The sequence below is a fragment of the Phascolarctos cinereus genome, unplaced genomic scaffold, assembly GCF_003287225.1.
Source record: "Phascolarctos cinereus isolate Bilbo 61053 unplaced genomic scaffold, phaCin_HiC Scaffold_726;HRSCAF=1367, whole genome shotgun sequence".
In the NCBI taxonomy this organism is placed as follows: Eukaryota; Metazoa; Chordata; class Mammalia; order Diprotodontia; family Phascolarctidae; genus Phascolarctos; species Phascolarctos cinereus.
The window spans coordinates 112,941,455-112,967,145 of NW_027556098.1; the positions used below are offsets into that span (position 1 = coordinate 112,941,455).

General features: G+C 36.6%; 1 protein-coding gene across 4 annotated transcripts in view; it reads left to right on the forward strand.

The window, feature by feature from the left end:
- The window catches only part of STXBP5L (syntaxin binding protein 5L), a 402,790-nt gene that overhangs the window by 255,723 nt on the left and 121,376 nt on the right, over positions 1-25,691 (forward strand). For all 4 annotated transcript variants that reach the window (XM_020985897.2, XM_020985899.2, XM_078146723.1 and 1 more), the window contains exons 14-18: positions 1,211-1,278; positions 8,930-8,970; positions 13,366-13,583; positions 14,558-14,730; positions 23,554-23,679. In XM_020985897.2, coding sequence (XP_020841556.1) covers positions 1,211-1,278; positions 8,930-8,970; positions 13,366-13,583; positions 14,558-14,730; positions 23,554-23,679 — 626 coding nt within the window. The remainder of the gene's footprint in view (positions 1-1,210; positions 1,279-8,929; positions 8,971-13,365; positions 13,584-14,557; positions 14,731-23,553; positions 23,680-25,691) is intronic.

Sequence of the window (25,691 nt, forward strand, 5' to 3'; positions counted from 1 at the left end):
CTCCTAACTATCTGACTGCTCCTTCTGATTCTCTTTTTCTGGATTCTCATTCAGATCATGCCCTCTAACCATGCCTGTCCCTCAGGGTGTGGTCCTGGGCTTTCTTTTCTTCTCCTTCTACATTATTTCATTTGGTCATCACCACAGCTTCCATATATTTAATTACCATCTCTATGCTAACAATTCTCTGATCTACCTATCCTAAACTCTGGCTCTCAGAACTGAACATGATATATTAGATGTGTCATGAGTAGGTTAGAGAACAAAGGAGTTATTACCTTCTCATTCCTGAAAGTTATACCTCACCACTTTCGTTTGCATTCACTATTTTGGCTGCCACTTTTTGGAGCTTGGAGTCTACTGAAACTGATTTTTTTTTTCAGACAGGATGTAACCTTACCTCCTCCATCTTATGTTTGTGAAATTGATATTTTAAACTCAAGTGTAAGATTTTACAATTGTCCCTATTGAAATTTATCTTCTTAGATTCAGTCTAATGCTTTAGTCTATCAGGATCCTCCTGGATCCTGACTCTTGCATTCAATGTGCTGACCATATCTCTTAGCTTTGTGTCATCTGAAAAAATTTGTAAGGATACCATCTATTCCTTCATCCAATACAATTACAAAATGTTAAATAGTAAAAAGCCAAGCACACAAATCCCTGGGATACTCAACTAGAGGTTTCTTGAGAAAGTTGACATTGAACCATTAATGCCTACACTTAAGTTCTGGCATTTAAACAGTTCTAAATCCATCTTATTGTACTTTCAGTTAGTACTTACTTCTCTGTCTTCCTTTAAGAGTACTAAGAGGTACCTTATAGGTAAACTATAATGACAACATTGTCCGAAGCTAACAGTATAGTAATCTTCTCAAAAAAGGAAGAAAGATTACTTGGCCCTTTGTAATCATCTCTTCCCTTGCTAGATGTTCATTAGCCATCTCTTTAATGATTCATTTTAAATTTTCCCAGAAGACAAAGTCGAGCTCATGGATCCACAGCTGCAGAACCTATACTTTTCCCTTTTTTTGAAAATCAGGGCAACATTTGCTCTTTTCTAGTAATATAGTACATTAGCTATTTACTTCTCATATATGCATATTTAAATAAGTTTTTAAACATAAATAGCAGGTGATTTAAAATGTTTTAATGCATTCAGACTTCAAAATTAATGCTTTCATGTACTATTTCTGATTATTCTGTTTAGGAATGGCCAGTCAGTGGAGGGACCTGGAACATTGGGGCACAAACATATCCAGAAATTATTATTACAGGGTAAGTAAGTAGATTATTGGTGAATTAATCATGAATTTATTGACTATCTACTGTGTCTAGATTTGTGCTAAGTGTTTGAGGATACAAGACAAGCAAAAGACAACAAGTCCTTTCCATTAAAGAGCTTACAATCTCATTGGCAATAAAGGACAAACACACATCAAACGATTTTGAAGGCAGGCTGATATCTTCTTCCTTCCCAGCTTACCGAGTTATTTCTCTTTGAAGAAAAGTACCTGAACCAAGCTCAAGTGATGCAATTCAGATAACTAATACTCAACTACAGATAATCTCATAGCTTTCATAATTGATTACTTCTATATCCCATTAGATGAAGAAACTTGAATAACCAAGTCCTGAATGCCCATGAATACCTATGCATTCATGCACACACACAGACACACACACACACACACACACACACACACACACACACACACACAGTTTGTGTATATGCAAATATGTATGGAATATCTATATCTATATCTGCTATTATGTATATATGTGAGTATGTACTACGTAGAGGAAGAGAAGTGAGAGAGACATTACCTCCAACTTCACTGCTCCAGGTTCAACATAATCATTATTATAGGGATATGGCTCTAATACATCCAAGATATTCTCTACCAGTGCACAAAGAACTATAAAGCTAGTGGACAGACTAACAAAGTGAACAGCAAGAGAAGGTCCACCCTGCCTCCAAAACACAAAGGGCGGGTCTTTCCGTTTGCCTTTAGGCTCAGCCCCTTTCTTTCATCAACCAGCTGTCCCTCGCTGCCTCTGAAGATTCCGTTACTTCCTCTCATGAGGCTGCCTTGCAGAACTGCTGTCAGCTGCTGCCACCTACTGGAGGGATCCTCTGCTGCTGGGGTTTCTTCCTCAAAGGGAAAATTATCATTCTTTTATTAAACTCCCCATATCTGAGGCCATTTGATGCGGTTTAGCTCTTTTCTTAGGCCCAAACTATTCCCAGATAGCACAGAAAAGAACCTCTTAGCTCGCAAGCTTTTCCCCCAATAATCTTGCTTCCTCTTATTGGGAATTACCTGGGTCTTCTTGGTATTTAGGATAGGGCAAGTAAATTATTCTCATCTCTTATTGTTTCTTTGGTATCTAGCATACTACTTCAAAGCTTTGACAAGTTTCAATGAGGCCTTTAGTAACACTGAAGTGGGAACCCTTGTTGCGCTGTATCTGTATCACATGTACATAGTACATGTGTATATTGGGGGGGGGTTATCTGCATAAAGATGATAATGGGATCCATGAGATCAGATATTACCAAAGGAGAAACCTTAAAGATAAAAGAGAAGAAATCCTAGGCTACATCCTTGAGGGGAACACTCATACTTAAAGGGTAGAAGATATGTGATGTTTCAGCAAAGAAAATTGAAACAAATGGTCAGACAAGAAGGAGGAGATCTGGAGTGAGCTGTGTTTCTCATACGGTGTAATCCTGAGAACTTTTACCATCCTAACTGCCTCTTTAGGACACATTCCAGCTTATCAATGTCCAATATTCCATATTTAGTCTTTCATGAGCATAGCAAAAGGTACTATCGCCTCCCTTCTTCTTCATGCTGTGCCTCTCTTAATGTAACCTAAAATCACTTCAGCTGCCATATTTCATTCATGACTCCTAAGACACAAGTCTGACTGTCACCCTCCTGTTAAAAATCTATTGCCTCTAAAGTAATTCTCCTCAACCTGGTGCTTAAACAAACTCCTCCATCTGGCATTTTAAAAATTCACCAATCTTGTCCCTATCTTTTTTTTTTTAAGAATCTCACTTCTTTGTTGATGATTAAATGATTAAAATTCCTGATTCCCACCAAAATAACAAAAACAAAAATAAAGACATTGTCCATCTTCACATCTACTTTTTGCATAAAGAGAATTGATCATTGGAGAACACCATCGAAAAAATGGTCTAGAATGTCAAATGTTATATCCATCATGCCCGTGAAAGATCCCAGGTATTCTACCAACTGGATTTAATATTCCTCCCCTGTATTGACTCTATATTCTAGCCAAACTACCCTATTGGCTATCCCATAAACTTGGCCTTTTAACTCTCATCTCTTATGCCTTTGCAGAGGCTGTCCCGCATCCCTCCATTCTTTCTTGCCTCATATAAAATGTCCTCTACTGTGTAAAACCCTTCTGGATCACCTGGATTGTTCTCACTGTTTGATCAAACTATCCTATCTATATGTAGTAAACTCTCTGAAGGCAAGAATAGCATCCTTTTTATCTTTGTATACCTAGTACATAGAGCAGAGCCTTGTAACTGATGGAAGCTTAATAAATGCTATTGATCCTGTACTCTGTTACAGCTCTGAGGTCTTTATGAGATGATGAACTCCTGCCTAGCCAATACCTTTCTCCAAATTTCAACAATCAGGCTGAAAAAAATGCCAGACTGGAAGTCAGGAGACATGAGATCTAGTCCCTACTCTGATACTAACATTTGGCTTATGTTTTCCACTTTGTAAAAATGAAGGAGGTAGAAAGATGGTCTCAAAGGTCCCTTTTAACTCTAAATCAGGAGATTTGGGCTCCATTTAAACTTTACCTCATCTCAACGTCAATTTCAGTAGAGTTTTATAAGGCTTCCCCTGTGACCTTGGGCAAATTGCTTCCCTCTCTTGGGCCTCATTTTCTGCCTCTGTAAAATGAAATTATACTAGATGACCATTGAGGCCTTTCCCAGGTTTAACATTATACTCTGGTGGCTTTTTTGTTTCTTTTGGAGAGAAGTGACTTCAAGTCTTCTTTCAGCCCTCTCCTCAAAGCATCTCATTGAATAAAGGTTACCATGCCACCATCACCTTACCCCAGCTACCCACCCTGGTAATCAGCCTTTTTCCATGCCAAATGTAAAAAAGCAATGTCCCAGTTATTGAGAATTATTAGTTAAAATAAGAAGCTACCAGATGGCCTGCTTCCTTGGGGAGAGAAGGGTTCGGCAGCCTCCCCAGTAGCAGCCTTGTGGTATCCTGTGCTCTCTGTCTATGGGTCTGGAGCACTGAGGATAATGTCTCTCCTATGGGCCAATGCTCCCCACCCCCAATTTAGGTTGCTTTCTGTGCTTATTTTGACCTGGTTGGCGTCTGTGATGCTTGCCTTTAGGCAAGCATCTATCCAGGCTTTACATTTTCCCTAATAAATTTCATTATATATTTAGACTAGATAATTTCTAAAGTACCATCCTAGACCTAGTATTCTAGCTTGTATAGATCATTTAGGTTCCTGCCTTTATTGTTCAGAGTATTAATTATCTCTATTCCTTTGTTTCATCTGCATATTTGATAAACATGTCACCTATACTCTTGTCCAAGTCATTTATAAGAATTTGTAAAGTGCACAAGACCAAATACAAATCCCTGGAACTTTCTATTAGAGCCTCCCTGCCTTTTCATGATAGTAAATTTATATTTTCCATACCAAACTCTAAGTACCTTTGGGTTATTTGACAGTTCCCATTGTATTTCAAGTACTAGGTTATGATCCACATTCAAAATTGGCTTGCTTCTTAAAGTCTGTCAACAAAAGCAAAAGACTTCTCCAGTCTATCGGAAGGTTTTTTAAAATGCGCATTTTTAGGAATTGGCAGCTATGAAAACTATCAGCTTATAAAGTCTTATTTTTCCAAGGATATCAATGCAATTACCCTTTGCTGTCAACTCCTGACATTTGGAGACATACTCATATGGATTTGCCCTTCTCAACCTTTTTATTTTTTTAAATAATATTAGTTGCATTATTGAGAGGCAATGTAGAGCAGTAGATAGAGTACTGGTTGTGGGGGTAGCTCCCCTCTTGAATACTGGTCAACAACTCCCTGGAGTTCAGTTCAGTCTTGGTACTTCCTTTGGGTCTTCATTCCTCATTTGCCATGTTTGTTATCATGTGGGGTTAAATACTTAACACAAACAAGGCCTTGGCATGATATGGAGAAAGCATGGGGCTGACAGAGGATGCACACTTGGGGTTTGGCTCTAGTATGTACCATTCTCGTGACCATGACCAAGTAGTTTTACCTCTCTGGATCTTCATTTCTTCACCTAAAAAAATTAAGATATTTGCACATAAATCAGTGAGTTTAAATGATGCAATGCATAAAAAAAGGCTTTGTAAATCCCAAAGCACGATATAAATGTGTGTCATAATCCAAATCATCAAGTATTTAATTAATAACTACAGCATGCAAGATATCGTTGGCTACCTTGTTCACAAAAAAAGAACTGTCAAGTTAATTTCTTAGGTGCCTTTGGAACTCAAAAGAAAAGAGAACAGAGGAGAAATACAACCTTGAAATTGAGCAAACTTTTTTTTCATCCTCCAGTTTCAGCAAACTCAAAGTCACACTCCCATTATTTGCCCTACTTTATGATTCTCAGAGTAGTAGAAGCTCATGAAAATGTATCCCTTAAAGCTCCAGGTACTTGTTCTTCTCAGTTATGTACTCCCCTTTTGTATGTTCCCCTAGGGTACGTATAGTACTTTTGCACTATTCTATTCCTCTAGGGAGAGGGATTGAATATCTCCCAGGTGTAGATAAGAATTTTTTGTTGTGATGTCTTCAGATAAAATGTCCAAAATCATCTTTAGCTAAATTTTAAATTAGGGGATGAGGAATTCCTAAGCCCTCTCTCAAACTTGTTTCCAAGATTTTTATGAGATTTTTTTCATCCTCTAACTTCCATTTCCTTCCCCGCTATCTGCCAATTATCAGCCATAATCCTCACAAATCTCTTTGATGTCACTTGCTCTTTCAAATTCCTATACTATGGGTCTGGTAGGATATCCAAAAAACCCTGTTTTGCCCAGTTCAGTCTCTTATACATCCAGATCTCTGTAAAAATTTATTTTAAGCCTTTATTACCTGAATTTTGATTGTTTAGTGATCTATTTTCTACAAACAACAGCATTGCTTTCAAGCTTATCATGCTTTAGAATGTTTTTTTCAACTGAAATTATTTTTAAGTAACCAGTAAACGATGTTAGATAGAGTATATTCTCTTTTAGCTAGCTAGCTACTAATTTTTGTATGTTCAGGCCAATATGTTGGTAATTGAACATTGACTACATTGCTGATGTACAGACCTTTTACTTGATATGTTGGTATGTTTTTCACTGAATAGTTGAGGTTTCTTTTGTTCAGCTATATTTATACTTCTCTTTAGTTAAATGATTAATCAGCAAGTAATTGAGAACTGGTAAAGTACTGTCCTAGATGTTGTGGGAGATGTTAATGAAAGAGAATACATTTTCTTTGTGTTTAAGGAACTTATGTTATAGTTGGGGACGTAGTACTCACATGCATAAATCAATAAAAGAACTTATAGCTGAATATTAAGTAGTGTGGTACAGACACTACTGATACAGAGTGATATAGAGTGCAGAGAAGGGAGTCTTCTAGATAGATAAGCACTTAAGTTAGACTTCATTGAGGTTGTCACAGTTGAGCTAGTCCTGAAAGAATGATTTAGAATTTGCATGGATGAAAAGACAGAAAGAAGTCATTTTTGATGAGAACAATCTAAGCAAAAGCATGGAAGTAGTAATTTTCTTAATGTATTCAAGAGATACTGAAGAGACCAGTCTGGCTGAAAAGAACTATTCAAGTGAAAAGGCATGGGAGAGGAATATGGAAAGGAATATCAAAATCAGACTATGGAAGACCTTGAATTCCAGTTCGGTTGTGATCTTAGGGGTGATAAAGAGCCATGAAAATTTTTGAATATAGGAATGATGTGATTAGGGAAACTAATTTAGCAGTTAAGTACAGAATTAATTGGAATAGGAAGAGATTGGAAGGAGAGAAACTAATTAGGTGAGTGGTTGTTGCAATAATCCAGACATGAGGTGATGAAAATCTAGACAAGGAGGTAAGGGGCATTATGAAGCAAGAAGACGGAAGTTTGGCACTGTTTAGGTACAGCCTTACAATTTACATTTCTTCACATTTATATTTGGTAAGAAACTACATATAAACACTTAGACTCCGTTCCCTGGAAGATTCTCTAATAAGCCATGTGGCTGCAGGAAAAGAGGAACCACATGATCCCAAAGTAAGAAGAAACCATGTGACTCTAGAGAGGACCAGTGTTTAGCACAATGCCTTGTACCCAGTAGTACACTTTTTTGTTTTAGTCGAACTGGTTTTGTTTCATGACATGGCAAAGTCAAATGGTTGATTCAATGAATTACATTTTGGATCATTTGGAAGTACATAGATATGGCCTATATAGGGTGTCCCAAAAGTCTTAGAATGTATATAGTTTCCTCTCCTTATATAAGTAGTAGATTAACATTTCAGATAACATGAAAATCTTTTTTATAAATTGAGTCTTAAGTTTATTCCAGATATTATGCTTAAGTATTATAACGATCAAAAGTTTACACCAGTTCATTTGATGTATTTTATACTAAACATCGAGACAATTTTGAAAAAAGTGCTAAAATACTGTTATTGCATCGTATCATTCTCACTGATCACGTAGCCATTTATTTCAATAAATGGTAACAATTGAACATTAATCATGTGATAAGACATTTCTTTTACTCTCAGATAAAGGAATGTGTCTACGTATTGGTCTTTACTGTAGATCAAAGCCCATTGCAGTTGATGAAAATTTTCCTACAGTAAACTTAAGGAATTTTTCTAATTCTCTGTATCTATTAAAGTGTATAGTATAGTTTGAAATAAGTAGGATATTAGGGATGGATGAACTTCAGGCAGGCTGAAAGGGAATGCTAAAAAAGAATATTTTTTAGATTTATTAATTTGTTTGGTTTTACCTTGTCAAAGTCAAAGGGTGTATGGTAGGATTTTGTTCCTTTTTCCTATGTTCATTTGATTGTTTGCTTTTGTTGATGGTTATAAGTTTATTTTAAATTTATAGCAAAAAAAATTAGAAAATAAGTGGGCTCTTGAGAAGACTTGTATGAACTAAGGGCAAGTGAAGGGAGAACGTGGACAATTTGGATAATAACAACAACATTAGAAATACAAACAACTTCAAAAGATATAGGAACTCTAGGGGTACCTAGGTGGTGCACTGGATAGAGCACCAGCCCTGGAGTCAGGAGGACCTGAGTTCAAATCTACCCTCAGACACTCACTAGCTGTGTGACCCTGAGCAAGTCACTTAACCCTGATTGGGTCTCCCAAAAAAAGATATAGTAACTCTGATCAACATAGTGACCAACCATGATCCTAGAAGACTCATTAGAAAACATGCCCGCTACCTCTTCACAGAGATGATGGGCTCAAAGTACTGATAGAGACAATTTTTTTTGGACATGGCCAAAATGAGAATTTGTTCTGTTTAGCTATGTATGTTTGTAACAGAGATTTTGCTTTTCTTTATTTCTCAACAAGGAAAAGGAAAAGGTGGGAGGTAGAGAAGGTAAATTCTGATTTACTGGAAAAATATGATTTAATTTTACAAATAAAGTAAAGAAAAGAAGCGGGTTATAATTTGAAGCTTGGATTTTTTTTTTTGCTCTAAAGAGTTTTTCATCATAATGGTATTTCTATAACAGGATCTGACCAATAATAAATCAGATTTTTGGATTTTCAGCAATGATTAGGCATTTTAATTTGATCATGTTTTAATTGATGTTTAATTTTTCTCTCTAGTCATGCAGATGGATCAATAAAGTTTTGGGATGCTTCTGCAAGTAAGTTTTAAGCTTTTTTATAGCATAAAAATTAGATTATAGCATTTTTATGTGCAATTTAACCTCCCATTTCATGGATTTTTTGCTACAGTTTCTAGAATTGAATACATTATGGGAAGTGATTTGACTTAATGTTTTTGAAAGTGCCATGTATTTTCATATTTTATGTGCAAAGGGCATACTGAATTGTCATCTTATCTCTACCTCCTTCCTCATTTCTATCCAAGCTTTAAAAAACAAATTTTTTTTTACCATTTTCTTTTCTTCCAAATAAATTGAACTAAATCAGCAAACAAATTGCAGTCAAGAGATATTTATTGCATTCAACTTCAACAAACTTTTACTAAGCATGTACTATGCATAAGACATTGTGCACCCTGTAAAGCAACAGGGATTTTTAAAAATCAAATCCATGAGTTTATTGGTATAAGGAGTTCTCAAGAAGGAAACTGTCGTTGATGCAGAGCCACAACTTTGTGATGATTAATTCTAGTTTAACTTCATTTTCATTAGTAGTCTTTATGCATGTCTCTTATTCCACCTTTTTTCCCTTTGCTACCTGACTATTTCATAGGGAACATTTTTGTTTCTCTGACTCCCAACTTTCCTACTTCTTTTGAAACCCATTTCTTTATTGAGTCTTCATCTAGCCCTTGGAAATTTTCCTTATGTCCTTATACTTAACTTTTAAAACCTTTTTAAAACTTTTTTCATGGGAACCCATGTGATTATAATAGCAACCTGTTTAAATAATATTTCCACCCTCTACAACTGCTAGACAGACATAAGTTTTGTGAACATGTAATAATTAGGAGGTGGTGGTGGTATACTTCTAATCATAATGAATTGACCACTTTCAAGATGTTTGTGAAATTGATCAGCACCTACAAGTGGCATCTTCAAAGGAATGAAAATAAAGGAACAAGTTGTGGGTGGTCATAGTTTCAAGAAGAAATTACATTAGCACTGTGGTTGGATAAAGGAGATTGGAGCAGCTGGTAGAAAACTTTTGACAATCAAGTAAAGGTGTTTGAATTTGATATAACAAGAAATATGGCTCCATTGTGCATTCTTGAATAAGGGAGTAACAAGAAAATTATTTTTCAGGAATTCTACTTTAGCTGCTATGTTTAAGATGAATTAGATCAGACTAAAAACATTAATGGGTGCAAAGTAGGTTGATGACTTTCCACATGGAGTAGAAAAGATGGGTCTAAGAGATTCTGCAGATAAAGAATTAATAGGACTTGGTGATGGATTGAATGTAGGAATCAAAGGAGTTAATAATAATTCCAGGGTTTCAAACTTGTAGAACCAGGAAGAATATGTTACCATTGGCAGGTGTATGGAAACTGGAAGGAGTATTTTTTCACATCAAGTGTGGAGTAGATGTCCTATAGAAATGTTTAGCAACTGGCAATGACACATTTTTAAGCTTAATCTACATTATTAACATTTTTCCATCACTCTATTAAGTCTAGACAATCGATAAAACAATGAATCAAGCCATTATTTGTAGCATTTGCTGGTTCCTGAGGTGTGAATATTCCTGCAGAAAATTTAAGTCTTCTCTTGAGCTAATCGGAGCTAACTCCATCACACCCTGATTCCAGGACAGCCTCTCCAACACTGGCCATACTTTCTCTAAAAGTCACAGATAACTGGTCCTGGAGGCCAAGTACCCCTTGCTCCCTCTGGTCACTTCAGTACTCTCTCATTACCCCCATCACTCACCTCTATTCATTTTAAATCCACCCCATTGAGATTTTCCACCTCATACAAATACTGGCCACTGTAGCATACCAAATCTGAAGTCATTCCCTTCTTTCTCAAGGAGTTCACCACGTGACTTGACATATTCTTCTCCCACCTGTCTCCTGCCATCATACTAGATGTATTCACTGTATTCACTGATGCTCCCTCAAACTCACTAATCCCCTAATTCCTCAGACTCCTTAGATCTTTTTCACTCTTTCGCTTCATCTCAGCCACACATAAGAATGGTCCCACAGTGGATCTCACACTTAACCCAGAAGGAATCCTCTTCCTTCTTTAGAAAATCTGATACTCCTCTACCTGATGTAATACCTAGCCATGCCACCTCTCTGTGTGTCTCATCCCTCCTAAACTCATTCTTTTCCCTCGTCAAAATCCCCAGTCCCTCTATCTCTCTGCCTCTCCTTATGCCATTACCTCTTTTCTGACTTCTCTATAATTCCTTTCCAATCTTGAACCAATAATCAGGCATTTCAAGCCTATACCATCCTCTCCTTTTGAATCCCTTACCCCCTTGTTCTATTTGCCATTCATCTCTTGACAAACTTCAGCACTGGATTACTCCTACCTTCTGCTGCTTCTACTCCTATTCATGGAATCTTGATCAGAACTGGAGAAAGTTTCACCACCATGCAGACTGGGTGACCTTCTTTTCTTCCTTATCTTAGTTTTTTGCAACACTGTTATTAGCTTGCCTCTTTTCCCATCCACTTCCCCCAAGTGGAAAAAAAAGATAAATTATATCAATCTTGACACTATAAATGAAACCAGAAGACCAAAAGAATTTGAAGCTGTGGAAGGATGACCTTACAGGTTCTCTCTGAAGAAGCAAATAAAGGAGTAGAGTTGGTTTTAGTAGGGGTCCAAAAAAATCACATATCATGGGATTTTTGACTATCTCATATTGCAGTGCTCTTGATAAGTATTATCAAAAGATCACAATGGGAAGAATTGAATATTATATACCAAGATGTATTGCCAAGCATGTGGTGGTAGAAATTCAGTTTCTTTTATGAGAAAATCAAAATTAAATCAAAATATAATTATATTTGGTGATGTCCAAGAAAAATTGGGACTAGGCTAGAATGGCAAATATATATATTTGTAGGTGTGTTTCAGGTATAAGGAATGAGACAGGCCAAAGTTTTGTAGAACACACAGAAATCTCATACCTGTATATCAGAAATACTTTTTTTGGAGAAAAGTAATTGGAAAGTAGTAGACATGGCAAGTGCCAAATAGTATCATGCAAAAAAAAAAAAGGGCCAGTAAGGGATCGTTTCTCAGGGCATATCAGAAAAAATATGATTTCAACGGTATGAAAAAAATATCAAATCTCATCATTACAAAAAATATACAACAAAAGAATTTTAATACTGACTAAATTATATGCCTACTTTCTCATCTGTATAATTTTTAAAGTATTATTTATATATTCATTGAGGGTATCCTTGCTTTGTAGTATTTGAATAGACCAGGGCAGACTCCTAAAATCAATATTTTATAGTAGACTGCCTCTTTACAATCACATAGTTGTCTGAAATGTGTAAAGAATATAAGATTCCACTGTGCTTATTGTTTGTTAAATATTTTTAAAAGTACTTGATCTGTTAAAGCAAAATGTCATCCTAAAGGCACTTTTCTACAGCAAGATGTATAGTCCATAAATATATCAAAACTATACCAGATATCTTAAAAAGAGAGATAACTGTGTTCAGGTACCCTCTGATCATTATTATTATCAAAGGATGAAAAACAGTGAAATATATGCTTACCAAAGGTGCTTGCCATTGTCATGAGGGAGGTCTAGTACAAGAATCCAAGTGAAAGCTAGTGGGGTCTTTTGATTATTCTTGGAGAAGGCCATGTGTTTTATAGGGGAGAGACAGGGGCTTGCTTAATTGTATTTAACTGGTTTCCTTCCTCTGATGTAACAGGCATAGGATGCTTGTTAGGTAGCTTTCATAAAACATAAATAGTTCTATCCAATACTGTTGGAGGTTTCAGAAAAGGCAGAAAGGGAAGAAAGAGCAAGTTTAGAGCAGATGAATTCAGTGAGCTGCCCAAGGTCACATAGTTGCTAAGTAATAAAGCCAGCATTTGAATTTGGGTCTTCTGATTCTCAGTCCTGTGCCCTTTCTATCAAACTGCAGCTCACTCTCCTACAATGGCTGCCAGGTGCTCTGGGCCACCTTATGGTCACCAAAATTCTCTAGCTAACTAAGATGTTGTTAAACTACATTACTCTGTGTGGCCCTCAGTGTTACAGAAAAATTGATGAGGAAGCTGGTGTCTTCTAGGGGATAACTTGACGATGTGTCCTTTAATATTCTCCTTAAGCCAGAAACTAAAGAGTAGGGTAAGAAAAAGAATTAACCAGCAGTGGTTTTCCAGCATGCCCAGGTGCTGCATTGATAGTGTTCATTCCAAAGGTCAGAATCAAAGTATTTTCCACTGAATTGTATCTATATAAAATCATGCAGGGTAATTTGCAAAAACTCATATGTCGTGGAACCTTTACAGAATGGTGATAAGGCTATTAAAATAGTTTGGTTTTTAAGCATGTTGAAAGTGGCTGTCTTAAATACAGGTTTTAAGCTACACTTCAATATTTTACAGTAACTCTACAAATGCTGTACAAGTTAAAAACATCAAAAGTATTTGAAAAACAGAAGATAGGAGATGGAAAACAAACATCTGAAATTGTAGAGGAGGACCCTTATGCTGTCCAGATGATTTATTGGTGTCCTGAGAGCAGAATATTCTGTGTAGCTGGAGTCTCTGCGTATGTCATTGTTTACAAATTCAGCAGGCATGAAATTACTACTGAAATAGTGGTAAGTCATTAAGAATGGGACTTTTACAGCCACAATGATTGAAAAAAACAAATGCAATAGACTATCGTATTTTAAGCTAGCGTTCAGTGTGGTTTTAAAATATCAAGATAGTCGCACTTTATTATGAGTTTTGTTCAGTAGGTGTTGAATTTGTTCAAAAAAGATGTAATGTCAAAATCATTAAATCTGGAGTAATAATAGTAATAGTTAACACTTATATAGCACTTTAACTTTTGAAAAGCACTATATAAATATTATTTCATTTTATCCTCACAAAAACGCAGGAAGGCAGGTGCTATTATCCCATTTTATTGCTGAAGAAGCTGAGGTAGACAGCCATTAAGTGACTGGTCTAGTGTTACAGAGCTAGCAAGAGTCTGAGACTAGAAATGAGCTCAAGGTTTCCTGGATTCAGATACCAGCTAGGTAACTACTAATAACTGAGGACAAGTCGTCACCTCTTTGGGCCTCAGTTTCTTATGTGCAAAATTAACATAGATTCTCTGCTTATCACGTCAGATTAGCGTGACCTAAGATGGTGAAGAAAAGCTCACTATATCCTACTTAAGGATTACTGAATGATATAGTTGTAATTTAAATATTTTGATGGAAATAACTCTAATAGCAAGTTTCCATTTTCCACAAATCATGTAATAAAAATGGCAATTTACATGCTACTTTTGAAAGTACTCTAAACTGTTAAGTTTGTGGAACAAAAATGCAAACAAAATTCTACAGAAGGAAAAAGCACTTAATTTTTTAATTATTGATAGATTGAAATAATCCATTTGATAAGCTATATAGTTGATTTGGGTTATTACTCAGCTGAATTCCTTATTGAGTTCCCAAATGCTGAATCATGAATATATTCTATTAAATATAGGATTTGTTACCAATAATGTCAAACATAACTGAATTAAAATGTTTTAAAATAAGATTTTTATTAAATTATAACATGTGTTTATTTACTTAAGTCATTAGAGGTACGACTTCAATATGATGTTGAAGATATCATTACTCCTGAACCAGAAACAATTCCTCCGTTTCCAGATCCCTCTTCCCAGCTCCCTTCTTCGAAGAGTCTTTCAGGGAGTACCAGTACTGTAGCAAGTGAAGGAGCAACAAAAGACAGTATCCCTTGCCTCAGGTGAGACTCTCTTTTGAAGTTTTAAAATATTATATAATATTTCTAATAAAATTCTTGGAGATTGGGCAATAAACACACTATATATTAAGCTACATTACGGTTACTATACTTCATGATAATAAGGCATGAAGTAATTCAGCAGCTAGTAGCTAGGTGGTGCAGTGGATAGAGCTCTGGGCCTGAAGTCAGAAAGACTTATCTTCCTGAGTTCTAATCCACTGGTGTTTGGTGTGATTTTAAGATATCAAGACAGTAGCATTTGATTATTAGTTTCATTCAGTAAGTATTGAATTTGTTCAAAAAAGATGTAATGTAAACATCATTAAATCTGGAGAAATAATAATAGTAGTTAACACTTATATAGCACTTTAACTTTTGAAAAGCACTATACAAACTCAGACACTTACCAGATTGTGTGACCCTGGGCAAGTCGATTAACCCTGTTTGCCTCAGTTTCCTCATCTGTCAAATGAGCTGGAGAAGGAAATGGCAAACCACTCCAGCATCTTTGTCAAGAAAACCCAAATGGGGTTACAAAGAGTCAGACGTGATTGAAACTACTGAGCAACAACAATAATTAATGTAAAATACTATTACTTTAACAGTCGAACTGTGCATTTCTGAATTCTCATAAAGGAGAGCAAAGGAAAAAATATGGTAGAATAGGAAACTGTTCTGAACCCCTTCTGGAGAAGCAACCCGGTCTTCTACTTCTCAATTAAAATTTACTCATAGATATATAGAGATGTTTCTCAGGAACTGATTTTAATATCACATTCTCTTTAATTCTTGTCTCTGATACCACCATCTTCTTCTCAACCCTCTTCTTTAAATACAGAATAATTTTTTAGGCAGTGAGGCATTACAGGTAGAGAATCTACAAGAAAATTCTGTGGGAATAGTTGTTCACACTCTATTATCACATTGCAAGATGATATAGATAATAGAAAAACATAAATATTCACAGAGTTTCAGCTAATGAAGAGAATTAAAATTCTCATTGTGGTAATATATTAAACATATTACTTGTCTAAATCTCACAATCCTTTGTTTTTATGTACCTATTTAACTGATACATCTTTCTGCTTTGAATTATTTTGCTTCATTTAATTGATTTCCATTTAAATAATAACATGAAGAAAAAGAAGGAAGTGACAACCATATTAGAGACTTTTCTTGGAAACACCGCTTGTCATCAGTCACCAAGCATTTATTAAGCACTCAACATGTTCCGGGTCCTGTACTAAGCACTACTGTACTTGTCAATATTACACCTGTGCAAATTATGAGAATTACAGAATTTTAATGTTTAAAGGGACTTTTGAAGCCACCAAGTCCAACCTTTCACCAAATCAAGGGACCCCTCTTCAACAACCATGGCAAGTTGAACACTTCCAATGACAAAACTCATAATACAGCTCATTTCAATTTGGGAAACATTTTAGTTAGAAAATTGTTTGAGTTAAGCTGAAATATCTCTGTTTGTAACTTTCAATCACTGATCCTGGCTGGCTGCCCACTGGGCCACAGAATTGTGAGACCCAGTGCCCAGCAATTGGGGAATGACCCAATACAGTGGTTCATGAATGTAACGGAATGTTATTGTGCCATAAGAAACAACAAATATGAAAATTCACAGAAATATGGAAAGATTTATGAACTGATTCACAGTACAATAACCAGAACCAGGAAAGCAGCATATATAATGCCTACAACAATGTAAAAAGAAAGAACAATAAATTGAAGCTAATTCTATGTAATCATAACCAAGACTGGAAAAAATGCAATTCCCTCCCTTAGTCACAGAGTGAATTGGGGAGGTGAGGGTGGGTAAGAGAAGGACTGTGGATGTGAAATGCTACATGTATTGTCAGATATGGTCAACATAATAGTTAGTTTTTCTGAACTTTTTTTTTCTTTTTCAATTTTTTGTTCTTGGAAAGTTTGCTAGGCAGAGGCAGAAAGTGTGTGTGTGTGTGTGTGTGTGTGTGTGTGTGTGTGTATGTGTGTGTGTGTGTGTGTAAAATCCAGGAACTGAATACAACACATCAAGTATGGTCTGAGGAGCCTAAGGTAGTGTGGAAGAACACAAGTTTTCTCCCTGCCCCCCCTCCATTCCTCAGTAGAGATTTTCATGAATAATGACAAAAATAAATAAATTGCACAACAGCCAAACTTCCGGTGATGAGGGTCTCTGAACATAGCACTATGGACAGTAGTTTTTTTCATTGGTTCAGAGCTTAAGATATGTTAGAGTTTATACTCCACGGACTTAACTTTAGCACTGTAAGGTAACCTCCATGCTATGATGTAGCATTTGAATAGGACATCAGTAGAAGAGTTCAGCTACAAGGGTGATATGTGTATGTCCTTTTGTGGGTTTGCCTGGGAACCTACCATTAATTTTATTTTGGTTTTTGTGTGTGTGGCAGTGGGGAGGAATGTATTCTGGAATGCTCAGTGAGAAAGGAATACATAGGCACGTGAAACATATCTTCTTCCTTTGAACAGCTGCTATGAGGAGGGTGAAGAAAGGGATTAAAAGGACTAAGATTAAAGAGGATGAAGGACTAAAAGACATATCTGAAGAGGGAGAGGGAATGAACTAGGAATTAGCAAAATCTGAGGAAAGTGGGTGCTCTTGTGGTGACTGGGTAGATGATAGATAGACTTAATGGCCACTTACTAACCCTTCTCCACTCCTTTTCCACCACCACTCCAAGACAGGATTCCTATCAATAAAGTCCTAGTCTATACACTTGTAATCTACTGTACACATTTTAAACCACATTTATCAAGAGGAGAACTTAGTGGCTCAGAGAACTCTTCTCATTCTCATGGGGCCTGGAGGGAAGTTTTTCCTATCTCAGTTCAGTCATTCATATGTCTGAATCATTTTATTCAGGTGTCTGTAAGTCAAAATGTCTGATTTATGACTTTTGTAGGAGGCACTACTATAATCTGAGGCCCTACCCTATGGCAGAAAAAAAGAGATGATCTAGGAAAGCCTGTCTCTTTAATGTCCCCCTCAAAAATAGCAATAGAAAGCCCCCCAAAGCAAAACTACCATAAACCCTCAAAAGAATTTTTTTAATTCACCCAAAGAAATGAGAAAACAAAAATCTAACATAATGGGAAAAATAGATTTTTAAAACCAAAGCAAAAACACCAGAAGAATATCAGTTTTTCAGAATACACTAAAACGGATGCTTAACACAATGAACGAATTAAAGGAAAATTTGAAATGAACAAAATCATAGTGAAATAAAGAAGGAACTAAATACAAATAGGATATTTCTGGAAAAAAAATAAAGATGAAACTCAACAGTTTAAAAAAGTCCATGGAAAGTACAAATAGTCTACTCAGTGAATAGTAGCATTCATTTACAGAACTACATAATGCCACATACAATAGGAGAATCCAAAAAAAGAACCCAGAAAAATGACTTAATTAGAAAATTACTTAAATTTAATGTCATCTAAGGTGACAAATATGAAATACAGAGCAAGGAAATAAAATTTAAGAATTAAAAGGCTTTCTGAAAATTGTTGGTAAGGAAGGAATCTGATCATACTTTATTTCGGGAAATTCTTTAGGAAAATTTCTCAAAGATTTTGGGAAAGAGAAAGAAAAAGAGATTGAAAATTCAGGGAATTCATAGGACAACATCAAAAGTGAACCCCAGATGCAACTTACCCAGATATATGATCAATATTTTATCACTCAGAATAACTATTGACTATCTCAAAGCAATCACCAATAGGGGAATTTAAAACAGTAATAGTATTGTTTTGTTAATATTCGGATGCTTCATATGGTCTTAAGAGAGAAAATAAGGGGAGGAAAAATTCATTTAGAGCATCAGGATGAAAAATTAGGGAGAAAAAAAGTGCGGGGTATTGAGGGGAATTATAGGTCGGGACAACACCGAAGTGACACACCTATCTCAAATACCTCGTGAGTTCCTTGAGGGCAGCGACTGATTATGTCTTCCTTTGTATTCCCAGCATTTAACACAATGTCTGGCACATACTAGGCACTTAATAAATGCTTATTGACTTGACTTGACTTTTAAAAATGTATAGAGTTGGAGAGACTACAATAGCAGCCAGAACCCAGAAAGAGTGCACACCATGGCCAGCATTACCATTAAGACAGTGAGAAACAAAATTACATTCAGCAGCAGAGGGCAGTGACACTGAGAAGTAGGCTGAGCTCTCCAGTAGGAGGGGGAAAGTGGAAAGGGGACCATGCTTTGGCTGAGGGTAGCTTCCTTGCACAGTCGGATGCAACTGATTGGGCAGCTAGACTGTGTTCAGGAACAGCTGGCAATCTATTGCCTTGCAGAAGCTAAAACAAGCAAAGAAGGCAGTTGATGAGAGTGGAAGAGATGGGAAGGTCATTGAAAAGCAGTCCTAAATATAGAGGTATTTTCATTTTGAATTATAAACTTAACTACCAACAAAGACAAATAACCAGATAGATAGAATAAAGAAGACTTTGCATTCAACAGAGTCAAACCAAAGAAAAGAACAGATAACTAACACAGTCTGTCTTTGTCCATGTCTATCTTGACCTTAGTCTTTTTTTGTGTTCAGTTATAGTCAATATGCATATAGTTCTAATGCTATTGACTTTGCTGTAATTTTTCATTAATGTTTTTATCTTGCCTTGGATTAATATTCATCATTTTTATGATACCATATTATTTTATTTCATTAAAACAACACAATTTATTCAGCAATTCTCCAATCATTGGACATGTGGTATTTCCTACTTTTTCCTATTACAAATAAATATATATGGATAGTTAGGAAAATTTTTGTAAAATAAGACCATTTCCCCCTTTTATTAGATATTTAGGATAAAATCTTTTTAAAAGAATTCAAAAGGTTCAGTCTATTCTGTGACTCATATGTTGCCAAGTTTTTCTCCAAAATGTTTGTGTCAATCTATAGTCCCAGTAGAATTGAATTCACAGAATTTTGGAGTTGGAAGGGAGTTCATCAGTCATCAATTCTAACCCATGCCCTAAAGGAATTCTTCCTACAAAAAAGCTAACAAGCACTTATCCATCCCTTACTTGGAGACCTCCAGTAAGGTGGAACTTGATAATCTTGAGAGAGCCCATTCCACTTTTAGATAGTTCCAATCATTGTCAAGTTTTTCTTAATATCACACTTAGATTTCACTCTTTACGATTTCCACTCATTGCTTCCAGTTCTGCCATCTAGGGGCTAACAGAAGAAATATAATCCTTCTTTTCACATATCTTTAAATATGTGAAGGTGACTATCATATTTCCTTCCCTAAGTCTTCTCCAGGCTAAAAATCTCCATTTTCATCAACTGATCCACATGAGGCACATACTTAAGGTTCTTCACCATCCTACTAACATTCTTCCAAATACTCTCCAGGTTATCAATATCTTTTATAAACTCTGGCCTTCAGAACTGAACACATGAACGAAGCAGAGAACAAAAGTACTATCTCTTCCATATTCCTGAAAGCTATGTGTGTTTTGATGCAAGTGTAGATAAAATTGACTTTTTGATGTCTAAATAATACTGTCAACTCAAATTGAGCTTGAAGCCCATTAAATCCCCCAAAATCTTTGTAGACATTCTTATTATTTTGCCTTTTTTTCCTCTTTGATCTATGATATCCCAAATCAATTTTTGTCAAGTGTTTAACTTAAGTGTAAGATTTTACATTTATCTCTATTGAATATCAAATTACTAAATTTGGTACAGTTTTCTAACCCAGGAGTCAGCAAACTATAGCCAGTGGGCCAAATCCAGCCTGCAATCTGTTTTTGTGCAGCCTGCACAAAACCAAACAGTGGACCAGATTTGGCCCATGGACGTAGTTTGCTGACCCCTATCCTAGTATGTCAAGATCTTTTGGGATTATGATTCCATATTCCAGTGTTTTAGCTATCCCTCCAATCCTTATCTCCTCATCTGCAAATCTGAGAGGCATACATTCTATGCTTTTATACAAGGTATTGATAAAGATGTTAAACAGCATTGGGCCAAATATAGATCCCTGGAGTATTTCACTGGAGACTGCTCACCTAGTTAACATTGAATATATTAGTGGCTGTTGTTTGAGTTCAGTCATTTAATCAAGTTCAGATTTGTCTAATTGTACTTTTACCTATCTCACATCTCTCCATCTTTTTACAAGCATAGCATAACATATTTTATCAAGTCCTTTGTTCAAGTCTAGGCAGACTATATCTCCAGCATTTCTGTGATCTACTTAATAGTAACACAGACATAAAAGAGTAGCTCCCCTTCTCAGCCACCACCCCCAATTCAGCATTGGCAGATTGGGTCCCCTGGAGTATTACTTTCCCAAGCTTGACATAGTTTATGGGTTCACACTCCTAAAATTTTAGCTCACTTGTCCCGACCAATGCATTTACCTTCAATAGTCAGCCAGAGAATACAATTAGCTCAAAACTAAGGCATTTTCTGAGATGGCATAGTATGGATAGCCTTAATAAAATATTCCCCCCAGAAGCCTGGGGAACTTTCTCCCAACAATGCATAGTTATCAATGGGAAGAATGGGAACACCCATGGCCAAATAAACACAACCTCTGGCAACGCAGTGCCCTGATGCCCTTTCTCTTCTTGTGGCATCTTCATGCTGCTCTCCCTGGGCATTGCTTCTTTAGTGGCATTATTTTTGAGCTGAATTCTGTGGCCCTTCTTCTTTTGGGCACTGCATGCACTAGGTTGAGTTGATCTACTTTAAGGTACCACTGCTAATGGTAAAGGGTAGAGAGGGAGAGAATTCCGTAGCTGCCCCTGCTGGACTCTATAAGAGATGTAAGTGAAAAGCCATTCACTCTCTAGAGCCAAATTCTTCCCCTAGAGCTGACTTTCTTTTCAACTACTCCAGGACAATTCCCCCAACTGCCCCTCTTACTTCCACTGACTTCTTAGAGATAGATTTCTTGGAGAAATTGACAGATAAGCAAAACCTTGAGGGGAAAAGAATTTAAAGAAGTAGGATTGAAAATGGAATACATTTCAGGAATGGGGAATTGGCTATATGGATGTACAAAGGAGGCATATGAGATGTTGGGTTGACAGAGAAAATTGGCTAAAATGTAGAACAGCCAACAGTGATTTATAATGCATGAAGGTAAGCAATATGAAAATAAGGTGGGAAGGATAACTTGAAGCCACAGTATATAGAATCTTAAATGTTAAGGCGAGAATTTTAGATTTTATCCTAGTGATGTCAGGGAATCATGATGACTTTTGAGTAATAGAATGACATAATCAGGATTATATCTTAACTACCATAACAAGGAGACAAAAAACACCAAGACAGAGAAAACACCTTAGTCAACAAATGGAGAGAGACGGCTGCAAAAAAAAAAAAAAGCAACATTGGGTTAGACTATAAACTCAATTGTAAAATCTTACAGAGTACAGTAGATAATAATGATAATGAAAAGTATCATCTCATAAAGCTAAGAAAAGTAATGGAAGATAAAACCAGTTTAAAGAAAGCTTGGCAAGATATTCAGGTATATAAAGTCATCTCATGGACATTTAAGGATGAAAATGGAAAGACCAAAAGGAAAAACCAAAAGAAAAAAAAAGTTTGCAGATATAAACTTTGTAGGATTCAGAATGTCCATTTTCAGCCCTACATGGATGAAGAGGGACACATTAGGTGCCAATTACATTTATGGAGAGAGAAAATGGAGATGCCGGTCAGGGACTGTCCTTAATGGTAAAAACAATTTGCTACAATAATTTTGACAATTTTCCTAGCTGATTGGCATCTTGCTTATGACTTAATAGATGAGGAATAAATCAATCTCAGTTAAGCAGGACACCCCTACCCCTCATCCTTCTGTATAAAAGGTCTGAGCTACTTTTATAACCTAACTCCTAGCATAGTGACTGGCACACAAAAGGGGATATAACTACTTGTTGATCAAGTGGAGTTTTTTTTCCTGATTTCTCTAGTTGTTAGTAACCTCCCATCTTCAATACTGTGTGTATATATTTTGCATTTATCTGTGAATATGTTCTCTCCCGGCAGAATACAAGATCCTTGAGGTTAGGATCTATTTGAGTTTTGTCCTTGTATCCCCAGTACTTTAGTCTATATAATAAATGCTTGTCAAACTCAATTTTAGATAATGTCATACTCTGACTTACCTTGAGAGATTCTGGATATTCCAAACATATTGCAAATCATCTCCCACAGTGGAATTGTTTACGCATTCCATGAACATTTATTAATCCCTCTTCTTTTAAGTGGTGTTAGGTGGACAAAATAGGAAGCATTGTCCTGGTCTCAAGATGGTTACAATTTATTTAAGGATATAAATAAACATGTAAAACTTTAGAGAACTTTAGTAGAAGACTCTGTAAGCTGCCCCAGATGTACCCTTATTTGATCACATGCAGTGTCTTGCTTTTCATTTAAATGATTCTCATTGTTATTCAGTCATTTTCAGTCATGTCCTACTCTTCATGACCCCATATGGGGTTTTCTTGGCAAAGATACCGGAGTGTTTTGCCATTTCCTTCTCCAGCTCATTTTACAGATGAGGAAACTGAGGCAAACAGCATTAAGTGACTTGCCCAGGGTCACATAGCTAGTAAGTGTCTGAGGCCAGATTTGAACTCAGGAAGATGAGTCCCTGACTGCAGGCCCACCACTCTATCTGCTGTGCCACCTAGCTGCCCAAAATGATTTTCATAAGCCTGATAAGTAAGTATAAACTAGTTTCTTTTTGTTCTACTCGAATACTTATGTTTTTCTTTATCTTACTCTTTCCTGAAGTGTTAAGACACGACCTGTTCGGATGCCTCCAGGTTATCAAGCAGAACTCGTTGTTCAGTTGGTGTGGGTAGATGGTGAACCTCCACAACAGATCACTAGTCTCACTGTAAGCTCTGCCTACGGCATGTAAGTAACCTATTCTTTCTGCTTTACCTTATCAGATCTTAAAAATGAGTTGCTCTAACCTAAAATGTTTGGTTAGATTGGATTAAGAGAAGGATTTTTAATCTTCTTATTGAGAACAGAATGCCTAGTGCTCCAGAAACAACCTCTGAGCTGACATTTATAGATTATTTCTAAACCATTGATAGCTTGTCACTTTGGATGTTGTTGTAATGAAGTTGGTATCATGGAGGATAGTAGAGAGAGGGGGAAAAAGTATTCTTCTTATAGCTAGAGAATCAGGGCTCCTTATGTGAAGGAAAGGAAGGAAGGAAGGAAGGAAGGAAGGAAGGAAGGAAGGAAGGAAGGAAGGAAGGAAGGAAGGAAGGAAGGAAGGAAGGAAGGAAGGAAGGAAGGAAGGGAGGAAGGGAGGAAGGGAGGAAGGGAGGAGGGAAGGAGGGAGGGAGGGAGGGAAGGAGGGAAGGAAGGAAGGAAGGAAGGAAGGAAGGAAGGAGGGAAGGAGGGAAGGAGGGAAGGAAGGAAGGAAGGGAGGAAGGAGGAGGGAAGGAAGGAAGGAAGGAAGGAAGGAAGGGAAGGAGGAAGGAGGGAAGGAGGGAAGGAGGGAAGGAAGGGAGGAAGGGAGGAAGGGAGGAAGGAAGGAAGGAAGGAAGGAAGGAAGGAAGGAAGGAAGGAAGGAAGGGAGGGAGGGAGGAAGGGAGGGAGGGAGGGAGGGAGGAAGGGAGGGAGGGAGGGAGGAGGGAGGGAGGGAGGGAAGGAAGGAAGGAAGGGAGGAAGATGAGTTACCTAGAAGGTCACAGTTATTGTGTGAATGACACCTGGAGAAAAAAAATAGGATACTCAAGAACAATACATACTCTCAAATAGATCCTTCATGTAGGTATGAAGATATCTACAATGAGAAAATAATTAAAGGCTTATAATTACAGTGGTATTCTGGTAAATGTTTAACAATTGGCTTTCCTCCCCCTCAAAATGTGCTCACAACACATTTTTAAGCTCAATCTGCATTATTAGCATTTTCTTCATCACTTTCTTAATTCTAAATAATCAACAAAACAGTGAGTCAAACCCTGATTTGTAGTTTGCTTGTTTCCTGGGTCTCCCGAGGTATAAATGCTAACACTGAAAACTTTAAATCAGCTCTCAGAGACCCAAGACCTAGTTCCAGCTATATCCAAAAATGTCAGTGTTTCATTGAAAGAAAATTGGTTGAATTCCTTAGCTGATGTTTTGTAGAGAAAATACCAGTTGAATTAGCTTAATATTTCTATCTTCAGCTATTTGTTTTAGAATGTACTATAGAGTACGCCTGTGGTTCGTAGCTTTTTCTCATAGCTAGAGCCACAGATTGGTGACTATCAGTTTTGGTTTGGGAGCTATCTCTTTTAAGCACAGCATAATTACCTGTAGCGTTTCTTTACTGTTGTGCCCTCTGAGCTGGCCTCTAGAGCCTAGGATCATTCTATGACTTACTGAAATCCCAGCAGGGCCACAGTCTGAATAAGGGCAGCTTTTACAGAAGCTTCTCCCTCTCTGGCCTGAAGTTCAGTTTTGCAAGTCAAATGCGTCTTTTGGCCACTTTGTACCCTTTGTCCTAGGCTATAAATAAACTTCATAGCCATGTAATATATGATAATTAATCTATAAACTACTACAACAGATGTCTTCCCTCCTTCTTAGAGGAATTTTGTTACAAGTGTACAAAAATACAATATAACAAAAATAAATATAAAGTTATGTACCTACAGATACAGGTATATATATAAAATCCCAAATCATGGCAATGGGTAGTTTGAGAATAATTTCCAATCTCCTATCTCCTTTCTCCATCTACGGTCCCCTTTTCCTCTGATTCTTTAGCTGTGTTTCTCTCAGACTTCCCTTTTATAAAAAGTTTCATAAAGTATATTAGATAAAATTTAAATGTGTGAATTTGCTACAATGTAAGAATACCTAGTGGTACAGTTGATAGAGTGCTTGGCCTGGAGTTAGGAAGACTCATCTTCCTGAGTTCA